Source organism: Grampus griseus (assembly GCF_964374135.1).
Source record: "Grampus griseus genome assembly, chromosome: 5".
Lineage (NCBI taxonomy): Eukaryota > Metazoa > Chordata > Mammalia > Artiodactyla > Delphinidae > Grampus > Grampus griseus.
Window position 1 is genome coordinate 14,270,417 of NC_138998.1, and position 19,848 is coordinate 14,290,264.

At 39.6% G+C, this 19,848-nt stretch overlaps 1 protein-coding gene across 1 annotated transcript in view; it reads right to left on the bottom strand.

The window, feature by feature from the left end:
- Positions 1–19,848, bottom strand: part of ARHGEF26 (Rho guanine nucleotide exchange factor 26) — a 152,172-nt gene that overhangs the window by 96,759 nt on the left and 35,565 nt on the right. The window contains exon 6 of the mRNA XM_082654951.1: positions 16,751–16,911. Coding sequence (XP_082511077.1) covers positions 16,751–16,911 — 161 coding nt within the window. The remainder of the gene's footprint in view (positions 1–16,750; positions 16,912–19,848) is intronic.

Here is a 19,848-nt window from a genome sequence, read left to right on the forward strand (position 1 = left end):
GACTGCTTATGATAAAGAAACTGGAAAATATCCTTCACTTAGGGAACCATGTCCACAGGGAAATGACGAGACAATGATGTCTATGACATGCCACGGAGCTGTGTCAGAAAACTAGCTGCTCTTTGCTTTTAAGGTCTCCAAATTCTACAGGGTCAAAGACTTTCAAATATGAGATAAGAGTCTAATCACTCTCCATGACTCGCTTCATGGGTGATGTACATCAAAAAGAGCAAATCCTAATTCTTTTCCAGGTGAGTAATCCTTAACAGAAGCCTAAACTGAAATTTAGTTCTTTAGGCTGAAATCTTAACTGTACTTAAAACTTGTGTATTTTTGCAAACATGGTCTAGGAGAGTTCATTCTGAAGAATCAAAAAACTCACTAGTAGGGCTTCCCTGGTGGCGCAGTGGTTGACAGTCCACCTGCCGATGCAGGGGACACGGGTTCGTGCCCCGGTCCAGGAAGATCCCACATGCCGCGGAGCGGCTGGGCCCGTGGGCCATGGGCGCTGAGCCTGCGCGTCCGGGTGCTCCGCAGCAGGAGAGGCCGCGGCAGTGAGAGGCCCACGTACGGCAAAAAAAAAAAAAAAAAAAAAAAACCTCACCAGTTTCAATTCCATTTAAGCAAATGATCTTAAACAAGTTCATATAATTAATTGGGGTCTCAGTCTCACCTGCAAAAGGGAAATGATGGTACACTGCAGGATGCTCTAAAGGATTAAATCAGATGAAATATGAAAAGTGCTGGAAAAACACAAAATTGATGTCCAGAGGCTAAAGATTAATGCATAGCAATCAGAGACAACATCTCACAATAAACAAGCAATCAGAAAGCTTGAAAGAGCTTGCTTTTGAAACTTAATTCATCAACCATCTTCCTTGTTCTTAAATCAAGTGCTAGATTTAACTTGGCTAAATCACAAAGTTTACATTAAAGTCTTTCCCATCAGCCAGAAAAACTGTGTGGTCCTGCGCTTGTTTAACTTACAACTGGCAGAGTCAAAAATCCATGTAATGGTTCAAAATCCACAGCTGCAAATGCAGTGCAGATGAAATACCGCAACTAAACCCCAGCCCTTGTTTCTTTTTCCACAAACTTCTACTCTAGTTTAAGATGGATAACAGTTAATGACTAAGCTTGGTAACACTTTCATCTGTCCCAACCAGGATCATTACCCAAGTTTAAATCTCCACGTGACAACTCAAAATCCACAGACTCTTGGAGCCTGCAAAAGCAATGCAAAAAGGCAAAAAAGCATGTAATGGCCCAAATGTCTGCAAAAAAATAACCAGGAAAATGGCCCAGTTGGCAGCTGGAGCATGTCAGGGCCTGTTTTGAAGGAATCTACCACTCACAAGCAAACACCAGGCTGGGAGGAAGCAAACAGCACAGGTTTGAGTCCTAAACTAAGTCATGACTAATACACTTTATGATTAGGGAAGAATCCTTTTTTTTTTTTTTTTACTTCATTCAAAGTCAAAATAAAGACGATCGCTACAGTGTCATAAAACTTGCCACAGTCATCTTTAAATACAAACTCATGCAAACCAACGCGCGCGCGAGGGTCTTTATAAAACAAGACCTGTTCTCTAACCTAGTCCTAGACCAATGCCAGCCGAGGCTAATCTAGAGGACATACACACCAAAGTCAATAAACACAAAATCCAGAGATATTTCAGAATACCAGATTTAGATTATCAAAATGACAGTAACGATATCAACAAAACCACTGCAATTTGAGAGTTTACCAAGTGCTGTGCTAAGCCCTCTACCTGTATTATCTCATTTAATTCTATACCAAGCCTAGGGGGTTAGATATACTATCATCCCCATTAGACAGAGGCAGACACTTAAGATTTAGGGTTAAGTAAGGTAGAGAACTAGTGGGAAGCAGCCGCATAGCACAGGGAGACCAGCTCGGTGCTTTGTGACCGCCTGGAGGGGTGGGAGGGAGACACAAGAGGGAAGAGATATGGGAACATATGCATATGTACAGCTGATCCACTTTGTTATAAAGCAGAAACTAACACACCATTGTAAAGCAATTATACCCCAATAAAAATGTTAAAAAAAAAAAAAAAGATTTAGGGTTAATAAGTACTTACCTAACATGTTATTGAAATGGATATATTTATTAAAGTTTGAGGTTTTATATATTTGTGCTGTACTCCTACAAAACTTAATAATAATAACATATTCAAATATAAATACTAGTGTTGAAAATTATAAAATGTTACTTAACTTGAATGAATGCCAGTCACCATTTGACAAAAATAGGGTGAAGGTTACACATACGCCTGGTTACCAATGTTCCAAGAGGAGACTGGGGCAGAAGCCTTCAGGTGTCAACTGTCATTATATCCTTGTTTGCTGTACGTTGGTCCCTTCCTCACTTGGGGCTGGATCTCCTGGTCCAGAGTTCATCTATTTTGCCCCGCTGCTGGGGTGAAGCAGGGTGTCCTCCAGCTGTGCGGTGCTGAAGAGAAGGTCTGGGCTCTGCCTATTTCTCAAACCGGCTTTCAAAAAACTCATGTTTTTAGTCACACCTTTACCCCAACTTCATCAATTCCTGCACCTTCCAGAGGTTCTGGGGTTTAAATCTGGTTCCTTCTTGGCTTTCCTCACTACCAACTATTTAGAGGTAAACTTTCTCAGACTTCCCGAAATATTTAGAGAGTACTCATGTTTCTCCGGTTTCAAAATATTGTTCCTGATGTCTCTTTTCTTGTTTTTGTTCAATTTTTTAAAGCTTTTTGTGCCTTTGTGCATTGACTATCCCATCATTTTTAATGGGATTTCAGAAGGGAATGAATATTAGGGCATGTGTCTACCCAGTCATCTGTCTCCCACTAACTTTTACAAAGATTTCAGATGCCCCCCCTGCTTTCCTTCAGTCTTAACTAAAAGGACTGCATCTGTTATTAAAACATTTGTTGTCTTTTCTTTACTTGATATGATACTTAAATAACTTATTTCTTTATTACTTCAGACACCAGTTATTGGTAAAAGCTGAACAAGGTAGACTAAAATACATTATTGTAGTGTTCTTGAGGTGAATTTCAAATGAACTTCTTTGTTTATTCATCTCAGGATAGAGAAAATGTCAAAGAATGTCATAAGAGTAGCTTCTGAATGTCACTGTCTTTCAAACGTCAGCTAAAGAAGTTTGGTTTCAGAAAGAATAAAGTTTCTCTGTTACATTAAGTGAAATAGGGCAATTGCTTTAGTTACCAAATAAACTTTGTAATTGGTACCAAATAAACTTGGTAAACTTACACTGGATATTGTGAAAGCAAAGAACATTTGCTAATGAGAAACAATGGCAACAGCCATTACTGCAGGGAAAAAATTAAACAGGTTCTACAACATAAGGAATTCCATACTCTCTGGCCTAGTTAAATTTAATATGTTTTTCTTTTAAAATTTAGCTTTACGAACTAGTCAGGAAAGACGAAATGCTAATATTAATATTACAAAACTTCTGAAAGTTTGCTATCAATGCATTAAAGTTGAGAATTTTAATTACCAAATAGAGAAAACACTTTATGCAGATACGTTGTGCCATTATTTGAGTAAAATGTCATTTTTTATACTATGAAGTCATTCTATAAAATAATATTACAACATGCATTAACAGTATCCAGTGTTCCATGATATTTCAATTTTAATATAATCTGATTAAATTAGGGAAAAGAATCTTCTGGAGAAGCAAGTTCTGGGTAAGTCTCATTTTGTCTGTTTACTATTACTGTAACTTACTCCTCCACACAAAGCAGAAACTGGAGAATTTGGCATTAGCTGCTCATTATATGTTGGGAACAAATTCAGTTCCTCAGGACACAAAAGCACATTGATGGATATTTTTATTTTGCTCTGCAGAAACTGAAGACAGCATAGTTTTAGCTTTAAATTACTTCCCAAAGAAATACCAATATTTTAACTTTGTAATGGAAACAAGAAAAACAAGCATCTTGCAAAGTTCCTTAGCAGCATATTTTCAGAGGTCACAAATAACAGTATATTCCATTATTGAAAAAATGCAAATGAAGTACTGTTAGCATAATCTAGATATTTAGAATGAAAATGCAGAATTAAGATAAAAAACAGAGAACTTCTGCTGCCAGTGTCCTTCTCCCCACGGTGAACCACAGCCACCTCCCACCTCTGCAGGATACCCTCCAACACTAGCAGTTTAAAGCTTCATAAATAAACTATCATAGAGGCTTCCAGGAAGATGGCAGAAGAGTAAGACGCAGAGATCACCTTCCTCCCCACAGATACACCAGAAATACATCTACACGTGGAACAACTCCTACAGAACACCTACTGAACGCTGGCAGAAGACCTCAGACCTCCCAAAAGGCAAGAAACTCCCCACGTACCTGGGTAGGGCAAAAGAAAAAAGAATAAACAGAGACAAAAGAATAGGGACGGGACCTACACCAGTAGGAGGGAGCTGTGAAGGAGGAAAGGTTTCCACACACTAGGAAGCCCCTTCGTGGGCGGAGACTGCGGGTGGCGGAGGGGGTAAGCTTCGGAGCCATGGAGGAGAGCACAGCAACAGGGGTGCGGAGGGCAAAGTGGAGAGATTCCCGCAGAGAGGATCAGGGCCGACCGGCACTCACCAGCCAGAGAGGCTTGTCTGCTCACCCGCTGCGGCAGGCAGGGCTGGGAGCTGAGGCTCGGTCTTCGGTCGGAGCACCGGGAGAGTGCTGGGGTTGGTGGCGTGAACACAGCCTGCAGGGGATTAGTGCGCCACGGCTAGCCGGAAGGGAGTCAGGGAAAAGTCTGGACCTGCCGAAGAGGCAAGAGACTTTTTCTTCCCTCTTTGTTTCCTGGTGCACGAGGAGAGGGGATTAAGAGCGCTGCTTAAAGGAGCTCCAGAGACGGGCGCGAGGCGGCTAAAAGCGCAGACCCCAGAGGCGGGCATGAGACGTTAAGGCCACTGCTGCCGCCACCAAGAAGCCTGTGTGCAAGCACAGGTCACTATCCACATCTCCCCTCCCAGGACCCTGGCAGTGGTGGGCTGCAGAGGCACCCGGGTGCCTGTGCAGCCCACCACTGCCAGGGTCCTGGGATGCAGGGACAACTTCCCTGGGAGAACCCACGGCGCACCTCAGGCTGTGCAACGTCACGCTGGCCTCTGCCACCGCAGGTTCGCCCCGCATCCGTACCCCTCCCTCCCCCCGGCCTGAGTGAGCCAGAGCCCCCGAATCAGCTGCTCCTTCAACCCCGTCCTGTCTGAGCGAAGAACAGACGCCCTCCGGCGACCTACACGCAGAGGCGGGTCCAAATCCAAAGCTGAGCCCCAGGAGCTGTGAGAACAAAGAAGAGAAAGGGAAATCTCTCCCAGCAGCCTCAGAAGCAGCGGATTAAACCTCCACAATCAACTTGATGTGCCCTGCATCTGTGGAATACATGAATAGACAACAAATCATCCCAAATTGAGGAGGTGGACTTTCAGAGCAAGATTTATGATTTTTTCCCCTTTTCCTCTATTTGTGAGTGTGTATGTGTATGCTTCTGTATGAGATTTTGTCTGTATAGCTTTGCTTCCATCATTTGTCCTAGGGTTCTATCTGTCCGTTTTTTTGTTGTTGTTCGTTTGATTTTTAATTAATTTTTCTTAATACTTATATTTTATTTTAATTACTTTATTTTATTTTACTTTATCTTTTTTCTTTCTTTCTTTCTTTCCTTCCTTCCCTCCTTTAGACAACGAATCATCCCAAATTGAGGAGGTGGACTTTGAGAGCAAGATTTATGATTTTTTCCCCTATTCCTCTTTTTGTGAGTGTGTATGTGTATGCTTCTGTGTGAGATTTTGTCTGTATAGTTTTGCTTCCACCATTTGTCCTAGGGTTCTATCCGTCCGTTTTTTTGTGTTTTTTTTAATTTTTTTTCTTAATAATTATTTTTTATTTTAATAACTTTATTTTATTTTATCTTGCTTTATTTTACTTTATCTTCTTTCTTTCTTTCCTCCCTTCCCTCCTTCATTCCCTCCTCCCTCCCTCCCTCCTTCCCTCCTTTCTTTCTTTCTTTCTTTCTTCTACTAATTCTTTCTTTCTACTTTTTCTCCCTTTTATTCTGAGCCGTGTGGATGAAAGGCTCTTGGTGCTGCAGCCAGGAGTCAGTGCTGTGCCTCTAAGGTGGGAGAGCCAACTTCAGAACACTGGTCCACAAGAGACCTCCCAGCTCCACATAATATAAATGGCGAAAATCTCCCAGAGATCTCCATCTCAACACCAGCAGCCAGCTTCACTCAACGACCAGCAAGCTACAGTGATGGACATCCTATGCCAAACAACTAGCAAGACAGGAACACAACACCACCCACTGGCAGAGAGGCTGCCTAAAATCATAATAAGTCCACAGACACCCCAAAACACACCAACAGACGTGGACCTGCCCACCAGAAAGAGAAGATCCGGCCTCATCCACCAAAACACAGGCACTAGTCCCCTCCACCAGGAAGCCTACACAACCCACTGAACCAACCTTAGCCACTGGGGACAGACACCAAAAACAACGGGAACTACGAACCTACAGCCTGCAAAAAGGAGACCCCAAACACAGTAAGATAAGCAAAATGAGAAGACAGAAATACACACAGCAGATGAAGGAGCAAGATAAAAATCCACCAGACCTAACAAATGAAAAGGAAATAGGCAGTCTACCTGAAAACGAATTCAGAATAATGATAGTAAAGATGATCCAAAATCTTGCAAATAGAATGGACAAAATACAAGATACATTTAACAAGGACCTAGAAGAACTAAAAATGAAACAAGCAACGATGAACAATAATAAATGAAATTAAAAATACTCTAGATGAGATCGGTAGCAGAATAACTGAGGCAGAAGAACGGATCAGTGACTTGGAAGATAAAATAGTGGAAATAACTACTGCAGAGCAGAATAAAGAAAAAAGAATGAAAAGAACTGAGGACAGTCTCAGAGACCTCTGGGACAACATTAAACACACCAACATTCGAATTATAGGGGTTCCAGAAGAAGAAGAGAAAAAGAAAGAGACTGAGAAAATATTTGAAGAGATTATACTTGCAAACTTCCCTAATATGGGAAAGGAAATAGTTAATCAAGTCCAGGAAGCACAGAGAGTCCCATACAGGATAAATCCAAGGAGAAATACGCCAAGACGCATATTAATCAAACTGTCAAAAATTAAATACAAAGGAAACATTAAAAGCAGCAAGGGAAAAACAACAAATAACACACAAGGGAATCCCCATAAGGTTAACAGCTGATCTTTCAGGAGAAACTCTGCAAGCCAGAAGGGACTGGCAAGACATATTTAAAGTGATGAAGGACAAAAACCTTCAACAAGGTTTACTCTACCCAGCAAGGATCTCATTCAGATTTGTTGGAGAAATTAAACCCTTTACAGACAAGCAAAAGCTGAGAGAGTTCAGCACCACCAAACCACCTTTACAACAAATGCTAAAGGAACCTATCTCTAGGCGGGAAACACAAGAGAACGAAACGACCTACAAAACAAACCCAAAACAATTAAGAATATGGTAATAGGAACATACATATCGATAATTAAATTAAATGTAAATGGATTAAATGCTCCAATCAAAACACAGAGACCGGCTGAATGGATACAAAAACAAGACCCGTATATATGCTGTCTACAAGAGACCCACTACAGACCTAGGGACACACAGAGACTGAAAGTGAGGGAATGGAAAAACACTTTTCATGCAAATGGAAATCAAAAAAAAGCTGGAGTAGCAATTCTAATATCAGACAAAATAGACTTTAAAATAAAGACTATTAGAAGAGAAAAAGAAGGACACTACATAATGATCAAAGGATCAATCCAAGAAGAAGATATAACAATTGTAAATATTTATGCACCCAACATAGGAGCATCTCAATACGTAAGGCAAATACTAACAGCCATAAAAGGGGAAATCGACAGTAACACATTCATAGTAGGGGACTTTAACACCTCACTTGCACCAATGGACAGATCATCCAAAATGAAAATAAATAAGGAAACACAAGCTTTAAATGATACATTAAACAAGATGGACTTAATTGATATTTATAGGACATTCCATCCAAAAACAACAGAATACACCTTCTTCTCAAGTGCTCATGGAATATTCTCCAGGAAAGATCATATCTTGGGTCACAAATCAAGCCTTGGTAAATTGAAGAAAACTGGAATTGTATCAAGTATCTTTTCTGACCACAACACTATAAGACTAGATATCAATTACAGGAAAAGATCTGTAAAAAATACAAACACATGGAGGCTAAACAATACACTACTTAATAACGAAGTGATCACTGGAGAAATCAAAGAGGAGATCAAAAAATACCTAGAAACAAATGACAATGGAGACACAACAACCCAAAACCTATGGGATGCAGCAAAAGCAGTTCTAAGAGGGAAGTTTATAGCAATACAATCCTACCTTAAGAAACAGGAAACATCTCGAATAAACAACCTAACCTTGCACCTCAAGCAATTAGAGAAAGAAGAACAAAAAAATCCCAAAGTTAGCAGAAGGAAAGAAATCATAAAGATCAGATCAGAAGTAAATGAAAAAGAAATGAAGGAAACAATAGCAAAGATCAATAAAACTAAAAGCTGGTTCTTTGAGAAGATAAACAAAATTGATAAACCATTAGCCAGACTCATCAAGAAAAAAAGGGAGAAGACTCACATCAATAGAATTAGAAATGAAAAAGGAGAAGTAACAACTGACACTGCAGAAATACAAAAGATCATGAGAGATTACTACAAGCAACTCTATGCCAATAAAATGGACAACCTGGAAGAAATGGACAAATTCTTAGAAAGGCACAACCTGCCAAGACTGAATCAGGAAGAAATAGAAAATGTGAACAGACCAATCACAAGCACTGAAATTGAAACTGTGATTAAAAATCTTCCAACGAACAAAAAAGCCCAGGACCAGATGGCTTCACAGGCGAATTATATCAAACATTTAGAGAAGAGCTACCACCTATCCTTAGCAAACTCTTCCAAAATATAGCAGAGGGAGGAACACTCCCAAACTCATTCTACGAGGCCACCATCACCTTGATATCAAAACCAGACAAGGATGTCACAAAGAAAGAAAACTACAGGCCAATATCACTGATGTACATAGATGCAAAAATCCTCAACAAAATACTAGCAGACAGAATCCAACAGCACATTTAACGGATCATACACCATGATCAAGTGGGGTTCATTCCAGGAATGCAAGGATTCTTCAATATACGCAAATCAATTAACATGATATACCGTATTAACAAATTGAAGGAGAAAAACCATATGATCATCTCAATAGATGCAGAAAAAGCTTCTGACAAAATTCAACACCCATTTATGATAAAAACCCTGTAGAAAGTAGGCATAGAGGGAACTTTCCTCAACATAATAAAGGCCATATATGACAAACCCACAGCCAATATTGGTCCTCAATGGTGAAAAACTGAAACCATTTCCACTAAGATCAGGAACAAGACGAGGTTGCCTACTCTCACCACTCTTATTCAACATAGTTTTGGAAGTTTTAGCCACAACAATCAGAGAAGAAAAGGAAATAAAAGGAATCCAAATCGGAAAAGAAGAAGTAAAGCTGTCACTGTTTGCAGATGACATGATACTCTACATAGAGAATCCTAAAGATGCTACCAGAAAACTACTAGAGCTAATCAATGAATTTGGTAAAGTAGCAGGATATAAAATTAATGCACAGAAATCTCTGGCATTCCTATACACTAATGATGAAAAATCTGAAAGTGAAATCAAGAAAACACTCCCATTTACCACTGCAACAAAAAGAATAAAATATCTTGGAATAAACCTACCTAAGGAAACAAAAGGCCTGTATGCAGAAAATTATAAGACTGATGAAAGAAATTAAAGATGATACAAATAGATGGAGAGATATACCATGTTCTTGGATTGGAAGAATCAACATTGTGAAAATGACTCTACTACCCAAAGCAATCTACAGATTCAATGCAATCCCTATCAAACTACCACTGGCATTTTTCACAGAACTAGAACAAAAAATTTCACAACTTGTATGGAAGCACAAAATACCCCGAATAGCCAAAGCAATCTTGAGAAAGAAAAACGGAGCTGGAGGAATCAGGCTCCCTGACTTCAGACTATACTACAAAGCTACAGTAATCAAGACAGTATGGTACTGGCACAAAAACAGAAGTTAGATCAATGGAACAGGATAGAAAGCCCAGAGACAAACCCACGCACATATGGTCACCTTATCTTTGATAAAGGAGACAGAAATGTACAGTGGAGAAAGGACAGCCTCTTCAATAAGTGGTGCTGGTAAAACTGGACAGGTACATGTCAAAGTATGAGATTAGATCACTCCCTAACACCATACACAAAAATATGCTCAAAATGGATTAAAGACCTAAATGTAAGGCCAGAAACTATCAAACTCTTAGAGGAAAACATAGGCAGAGCACTCTATGACATAAATCACAGCAAGATCCTTTTTGACCCACTTCCTAGAGAAATGGAAATAAAAATAAACAAATGGGACCTAATGAAACTTCAAAGCTTTTGCAAAGCAAAGGAAACCATAAACAAGACCAAAACACAACCCTCAGAATGGGAGAAAATATTTGCAAATGAAGCAACTGACAAAGGATTAATCTCCAAAATTTATAAGCAGCTCATGCGGCTCAATAACAAAAAAACAAACAACCCAATCCCAAAATGGGCAGAAGACCTAAACAGACATTTCTCCAAAGAAGATATACAGACTGCCAACAAACACATGAAAGAATGCTCAACATCATTAATCATTAGAGAAATGCAAATCAAAACTACAATGAGATATCATCTCACACCAGTCAGAATGGCCATAATCAAAAAATCTAGAAACAATAAATGCTGGAGAGGGTGTGGAGAAAAGGGAACACTCTTGCACTCCTGGTGGGAATGTGAATTGGTACAGCCACTATGGAGAGCAGTATGGAGGTTCCTTAGAAAACTACAAATAGAACTACCATATGACCCAGCAATCCCACTACTGGGAATATACCCTGAGAAAACCATAATTCAAAAAGAGTCATGTACCAAAGTGTTCTTTGCAGCTCTATTTACAATAGCCCGTAGATGGAAATAACCTAAGTGTCCATCATCGGATGAATGGATAAAGAAGATGTGGCACATATATACAATGGAATATTACTCAGCCATAAAAAGAAACGAAATTGAGCTATTTGTAATGAGGTGGATAGACCTAGAGTCTGTCATACAGAGTGAAGTAAGTCAGAAAGAGAAAGACAAATACCGTATGCTAACACATATATATGGAATTTAAGAAAAAAATATGTCATGAAGAACCTAGGGGTAAGATGGGAATAAAGACACAGACCTACTAGAGAATGGACTTGAGGATATGGGGAGCGGGAAGGGTAAGCTGTGACAAAGCGAGACAGAGGCATGGACATATATACACTACCAAACGTAAGGTAGATAGCTAGTGGGAAGCAGCCGCATAGCACAGGGAGATCAGCTTGGTGCTTTGTGACTGCCTGGAGGGGTGGGATAGGGAGGGTGGGAGGGAGGGAGACGCAAGAGGGAAGAGATATGGGAACATATGTATATGTATAACTGATTCACTTTGCTATAAAGCAGAAACTAACACACTATTGTAAAGCAATTATACTCCAATAAAGATGTAAAAAAAAAAGATTAAAAACATCATTTTATAAAACATCAAAACAGAGGTTCATCTAGTTTTCATTTTGCAGGAAACACTTTAATACAAAAGACCTTACTTAGACCTTAATGTTTCTAAACACAGCTGTGGGATTAATATTCAGTCTTATACAAAAGGCAATCTCCTTTCCATAGTATCAGTCTTTTACCATCAATAGATCTTAAATTTAAAAACAAGTGGAATTACTGAATAAGATCATATTCTGTTGCTAATTCATGAAAATTAATCATACTTGTAGGTCTTTTTCTATTAATATGGCAACTATCTATAAATTATTCTAAATGAACACATATGTAAAAGCAGAACAAAACAAATAATCGAAGGATATATGTAAATAGGCAAAGCATATACAATGTGTGGTGTTTATTTATGAATTAAGCCTATTCATTTCTAAACAAAAGATATCTAATACTCCCTTTTTTTCATGGGATGATTAGGTTTTCAGGACATCTTTTGGCCTTAAAAGACAGAGAGACCATGAATCCAGGGAGATTTCATGCATTTGAGTCAGAGGGAAGTTAAAACAGTCAAAGGTAGAAGGAAGTAGGTCTAGAGCTGGGAGGTCAAAGGCATACTGGGACTGCCTGAACTTAGGAGGATTTAGTTCTAATCATCCCAAGAAAAAGAAAAGGCCGCACTCTTTGTAGGAGGGGTCAAATACAGAACCAGTAGGGTTCCAGCTGCCTCCCCGCATATGCCTTTAAAGAAGATTACAAAGCTGCCTTGCCCATGGCACTGACACAGGGGGTGACAGGAAGGCATTAAAGACAGGGGCAAACCTTCCACAGCCAAGGGGCCTGAGAAAGGTCCTGGCAGTAATTCTTACCCTATTTGCTTCAATTTTGTCCCCCACGCCCCCGATGTAGTCTCCTTAAATGTTTCTGTGCCAAAATTCTGACCTTGGTTTTCTTTTTCTTTTTGCTCTATCTGTGCATCTCAAGGAGGACACAACGGCCATGTGGGTGGGACAATTCATGCTTGTCTAGGGCAGTTCTACCACTTGTAGGACATCTGGCACCTCTGGCCCCCACCTACTAATGCCAATAGTCTCCAGGTCACTGGGGCAACCGAAAACACATTCCAAATGCCCCCAGGAGGCAAACACAACCACCACCAGTTCCACCACCACCACTTAAAAACCATCACTACAAGCTCTAGTATCTCACTTAAACCCACTGTGCCAAGAACGTACATGACTCAAATCTACATTCAAGTCAAGATTTTTCTGGAATTCTAATCTTTTTCTCCTTTCAACTAGACACCTTCCCCTCATGCTCCACAGTCATTTCAAACTTGCCCCAATTGAATTCCTTATCTCCCTCATTAAGCCCCAACCTGTTTCTCTTACACCCTGGATAATACAACCACCATCCACAGTCAACCAGGCAGACACTGGGAGGTAAACAAAACTCCTCCCTCTCTCTTGCCAAGTCCTCAGGATTGCAGGTTCTAAATATCCTTCAAGTCCTTCCTCTTAGGACTCCTATAGGATTCCCATCATCTCTGGCTGTGTTACTGCAATGGCCCCAAACCTTTCACCATCTTCACCTCCTCTCTTATGCAAACACCATTCTACTGTCATCTCCCAGACCACCACGTCAGTCCCCTACTTAATTGCCCATTGTGTCCACCCAGCCTTCAGTAAACAGTAAAAACTCCTCAGCAGACACACAAAGGCCATTACCATCTTCTCTCATCCTGACCTGTGATTCTCACCAGGGGCCCTAGGCCCATAACCTCCAGCATGACCCAAACCTGCCCATTTCGAGTAAGTGCCCTGCCCCAGGATGCCTCTGCACACACACTGGGGATGTTCCATTGGCCGCCACTGGCCCCTGAGGACCAAGAGCCACAGGGCAGATGCCACCAGCTGAAATGCTCCAGAATCCAGGCATCTGGCAGAATAGGAGGCTCCACAAGTGTTGACTGAAATGAACAATTCTTTATAAAGCAGGAAAGAATTCAGTAGGAACATCCACTGATAAATGCACACACCCAGAATCAGAATGACCTTGTCCCTGCCTGTTCGTTTTCATATAGCATCCTCTTACACATAAGGGCTTCTTGGCGACATTTACTGGAAAACAGTGAAGAACCTGAGCCACTGTAAAGAGGACCAGACATCACATCGTTAAGTCAAATGCTGAGCATGTTGTGAGCTCAGCCTCCACTGAATATCCCGCCACCTATAGCTGCAATTTTTCATCAGGTAAAAGTAAAGCAATGAACATAGTCTTGATTATACCACACTTAACAATGCCCCACTTAGTCAATACTTAATTCAGACACTGATCGTTTGTTTATTCAAGAAAAAAATGAAAATTTTATGATTTCTTAAGACTGGAAACTCTTTCATGGGTAGCACATGAAGGCATTACCACTTGAGAGTCAGTCACTCTTGGAGCCCAAATGCTGGAAATTCAACAAGCAGGCTTTACATAATGAAATAGGTTTCGTAAATCTTCTGAGAACTTTGAATTTTAAAAAGGCTGTATCTGAAATGAGTATTTCAAACTTCAATAAACTTTTGTAATGTAAGTTATTATGATACAGACACAGGATTACCATGCAGAAGCTGATCATTCTTAGTTGGAATATAACAGAGATCAAATATTACATAGGCATCTCTCCAAATTAAAACACTGTATTTCAAATAAAAACAAAACAAAAAATGTAAAGGATAAAGATATTTCTTTCTTTATCATTTAATGCAGGCCGAGAAGTTTGAGTTTTGTTTTAAAAATGAAAAATGGAAAAAATGTCCAGAATAGCCTCTTATTTTAAGTTACTACAGAAATGAAAACATTTAAATAAAATCATAAGAGATTTATATTTTGTAAATGAGTGAAATTAAAATAATAAAATTTTCATCTATAATTTAAATAAAATGACTTATTTCAGGGTTAACCAATTATGGTTTTTATCCCCATTTTATATCTAAGAAATGAGTTGGAGAGGTTTAGCAACCTTCTCAAGGTTAACCAACTACCAAGACAAGATGTGATTGCTGGGGCCCAGGCTCCTTCTGAAGCATGCCTGGTACACGAGCAGTGCTGCTGAGGCCCAAAGACTCTTAGGACCCAAAACATACTCTGTTCAAGAACTGCTGCTACTCAACAGTCAGAACTAATAGCTTTCTCTAGAGTCATTTATACACTATGAGAAGTGGACTGATGGCCACACGATTCAAAGAACAATTCCAGAGAGGAGTGAAAAACATGCCACCATGGTTTTCAGGAAACATATTCTAATCAAAATCATAACCTACATTTTATGGTTATCAAAACAGAAATAATTCTTTATAGCGATATATCTAACATGGAGATTTATTTTCGTAGTTAAACCAAAGTACAAGTTAAAATGAAACAGACTCATTTTGAAATCTGAATACCTGTTGAACAGGGACACACCATCTAAGGCTCTTGCTCTGCCCCCTTCACTAACGGGAGAAAGGAGATTTTTCATTTCTCTTACCAAAATGGGCAAGACTGGTACCAAAAAAAACCCAATAGGCTGAACACAAGCAATGACCCAGCTTCTGAAAAAAGACTTCCAAGCTGCAGTGTGTGTCACCACCTGCACACCACAGGCCCCTGTTCTCTAAGGCCCAGCAGGTCCTCTGGACACATATTTGTAAGTATCCACGCCAGCAATAGGATTGTCAAGATCTTTTCTTGTGGCAGAATCTGACTTCTGAAGTTGTGTCACTACCATAAAATATTGGGAGAGCTCGCTGATCTGACCACAAATTGCATCTCTGCAGTGGCCCCAACTCACATGCTAACCTGTTCAGCACAGATGTTCAATCTTGCAGTTCAAAAGGAAAATCTACCTGCACACAGCGATGGAGCCAGGGATACAAACGTGTTACCGTCACTGCCTACTTGGATTTTCCCTAAAGTGACAAATGAACAACGTCCAGATTCACAAGGGGTACTCACCCCAGGGACAGATCCTGTTTTTTGTGGGCCCTGAAGCCTGTACAATTTGGAGGCCCTCTAAGAAAAAACTTAGGCACAAAAGCAAATATTTAAAAGGTGCCCTTGCAAATGAGGAGCCTTGAAGCTTAAGCTATGAGTTGTACAGTAAACCTACCTTTGACCCAACCATACAAAACTGCCAATATTCAGTCCATTTTGATCTACCAAAATAGCACCTCGGGTGGCTCAACACTGCTGGCACATGGCTCCAGTACAGGCTGTGTAGTTCCCTCGGAAGGATAGAAGAGCTCACCACTGGTGTACAAACTGAGCTTCCTGCACTCATTAAGAATCATAATGGAGGGCTTCCCTGGTGGCGCAGTGGTTGAGGGTCCGCCTGCTGATGCAGGGGGCACGGGTTCGTGCCCCGGTCCGGGAAGATCCCACATGCCGCGGAGCGGCTGGGCCCGCGAGCCATGGCTGCTGAGCGTGCGCGTCCGGAGCCTGTGCTCCGCAACGGGAGAGGCCACAACAGTGAGAGGCCCACGTACCGAAAAAAAAAAAATAATGGAAACTCTTCTAATAATGCTTATGGAAAGTGAAATAGGGAAAATCTGTAAAAATCGTTATGCTCACTATGACTGCATTTTAAAAATAATATATACATATCTTAACAAGGACAAGACTATTATGAAAATGTAAACAGAAATAATGTCTGTATTTGAATGGTTTGATAGTGAGTTACCTTGTTTCCTTCCAGCTAATGTTGTTATATTATTGGCAATAATTAAAAAGGAAAAATAAAAGGGAAAAAGGAGAAATAGGGAGAAAGAGAAGGAATATAGAGACCTTAGATATAACTGTCTTCTGTGACAATTAATTACACACTTAGCATCTGTCTATACATCAACACCTTGAAACACATCTTAAAATTTATTTCAAGGAATAAAGATAAAAGCCAATTGAACAAATGAGAGACTTCACACCTCTAAATCTCTTCCTTTTGACATAAGGCAGCTGTTTGTTAACAAGTAATGTCTTGGCATGACCAAAGGCAAACGAAAGTGAACTTACTTTTTGCTTGCCTCACAGACATCTGTAATATTGGAGAAAAGATGGTGACTCTCTGTTTTGGTCATCGTATCACTCAGTGCTTTAGAATTTTTAAACATTCGTATCAAGATCTCCAAGCTGAGTAAATATGAATGTTCAGAGGATATAACTTCAAAGATAGCCTGATAGAAGGAAGAAGAAATGTGTTATTCATTCCTTCAATTAAAGAATTAAACCTAGCTCTCATAATTCTGCTATAAGAATAACATAATATCTTAAAAAATACAAAAAGATAAGTATTAAAAACTACATTACCAAACTACTGTCTTTATATAAGGCACATATACCCAAATTTTGAGAAATAGAGTCACTGCCTAGAGTGTAACTAGGAAAAAATGAAAGCATTTGGATGACTTGAGACTGCATCCTGAGGTCACACTTTGCCAGGGGGCAGAATCTCTGGGAGGAAGCTAGGGCATGTCGTAAAATCTCAGTGTGACATTAATTAACCTTTGGGGTCATCTCCTCCAGCCCTGATTTCAAAGCATGCTGCTCTGGGACAGTGAAGATTTATGGACCTCACTTGGGATTCAGAGAAAATTTCTCACAAATACATTTCTTCCCTCCCTTGTGGGTCCTCCTTTCTCTCCCTATGTTTTAATCCAACTAATTTGTGGTTAATAAGAACAAATATTCTGGGTTCATTAAAAAGCATGATTGGACCTACCCTCAAAAGGTTCTTATCAGCCACAGGAATTCTTTTATATAAACTCATACAACTGAAAGTAATTCCGTCCAACAAGCCACCCTCTCTGCTCTCATCAGTGTCTCAAGAAGGAGCGAAGGACCCTCGGCAGAAACTCTTGGTGTCAGGCACACAGTGGTTTACCTGATAAGCGTTCATTAATTATCAAAAGCCAACCCATATATGTGGAGAGACACCAGCGCCCTGTGTAAGGAACTCATCTAGCACCTTAACAAAATCAGATTCTCCAAGAATGGCCAGGCAGGGAGAATTCCTCCTCAGGGAGGGGTAGTGAACATCCTTGCAGGCTTGAGGTTCCCATCCTTCCTGGAGACCTACCCTAGTAACACTGCCATCAACCCCCTTGACCTCCAGGGTTCTTCGCCTCAGTGCTTGGCCCAAAGGGCACAGAAGATTCTCCCCGTGAGACCCTGTGCTCCAGCTGAGGCCAGGTGGGAGCAGTTAGGCACAGGCAGGTGGACACCCCGCTGCCGGTAGGTGAGCCATAATTCTTTAAGTCAGGTTAGTGGTGCTAGTCTCGGGGTTCACCTCTCTTCTTAGCATCCATAAGCTTTTAGAGAAGTCATACTGGTCTAACCTCAGTTGCACTCCAGGGACTTAAGTGATATAATCATCTAATGAGTAAAGAGTAAGAACATTAAGAGTCTCATTCAACCTGTATCTCGTGTGATTCTATTCAATCAATACAATTATCATCAGGAAATGTAATGCAAAATAAAGAAAATTCACCCATCCTGACCAAAAATAATGGATTTCAGGTTGTTGATGGATATAGTGCCTTGGAATGACTAAAAAATATTTTCAAAAGCAGAGACTTTTGTAATCAAATCCAAAATGTGAAGATTCAAACAAAAAGATATGATAAACTATACAGAGTAGATCACAGGAAAAGATGACTAAGTGGTAGTTTAATACAATAAGTTTAATGTAATAACTTAAAACATGCAATTGGGTCATCAACTACTTAAAAGCAAATCACATTAGACCTGTTAAAATATCTGTACAGGAATAGAAAGAAATCATAGTTAGATTTGCTGTCATTACCAGGGATTGAACCTGGGCCCTTGCCCAGAGTCCTAACCTCTGGACTGCCAGGGAATTCCCAGTCATTACTTTTTTAAATCACAAATCTAAATAAATATTTTCAAAATATAAGGGAAACAGAATAGGTTTAAAAGAAAAGAAATATTCAAATGGGACTAGGACCCTGGAGAAGCTCTTGAATTTGTCCACAAACAGAGAGAAATATTGTTTATGCCACAATGTTAACCATAAAGAAAAGAAGTACTGCCTGTTGTCCCTCACTAGGAGAACAGATTTTTTTTTAAAGTAGTATTTAGAGAATGGAATACTATTCAGTAGTTTGAATAAATGATCTAGATTAACATGCATTAACATGGATAAATCTCAAAAACAATGTTGAATGTAAAAAGCAACCAACCAAAACATGTTCAGAATCATACCACTTATCTACATCTTAACAGATACACACAAGTATATGTACATAAATATACCTAATACGTGATTGGATGGATACACATCGATTCATAATTATAGTTGCCTCTGGGGAGGACAGGAAGGGAATGAGACAGAGGAGGAGAATGTAGGACTTCTATTTTAGTGAAAGTCTTAGTTTCTTTATAAATAAAAATAAGAAAAAAATTATAAATGTAATACATTTTTAATTCTCAGAGACGTATACACCAATGTTATATACTATTTTGTTTTTTTAAAGTTAAAAAAATGGCACTACAAAGCATCCTTATATTTTTGTGTTATTTCAGGCCAATGAAATAAGAAAAAGGTATCTCACGTCCTCTGTGGAATTGATTTACATGCATGTATATGCCTAAGCTTCTGTATCTCCATACTCACATGCATAAAACAGAAGGAAAGTACTTTGACAACTTCGCAATATTATTACAGTGAGCAATTTTCTTAAACTGCATTTATTAAACTTCAAGTTATGAAACCCTCTTATTATGTTTTACTTTTTATTAGGTAAACTTTTATTTGGGTATAATTTTAGATTTATAGAAATCTTGCAAAGAGGGTTCAGAGTTCCTATATTTCCTTCACCTGGCTTTCCCTATCCAGGGTACATTACATTTTGTCTGCAGACAAATATTCACAATTTATTCAGATTTCACCAGTTTTTCCACTAACACCCTTTTTCAGTTCCAGGATCTAAGTAATGTCTGTTTCATTTTTCAACGTATTTCTTCCAGTGTAAATACACGCAGACTAGGTGCTTTGTTAAGTTAAAATAACATTGGTATATTTTAAATTTTCTTTTATGAGGGCTTATGTGTAGTTTTATTTGACAGTGATCACATACTCCTTTTGTAAAAAA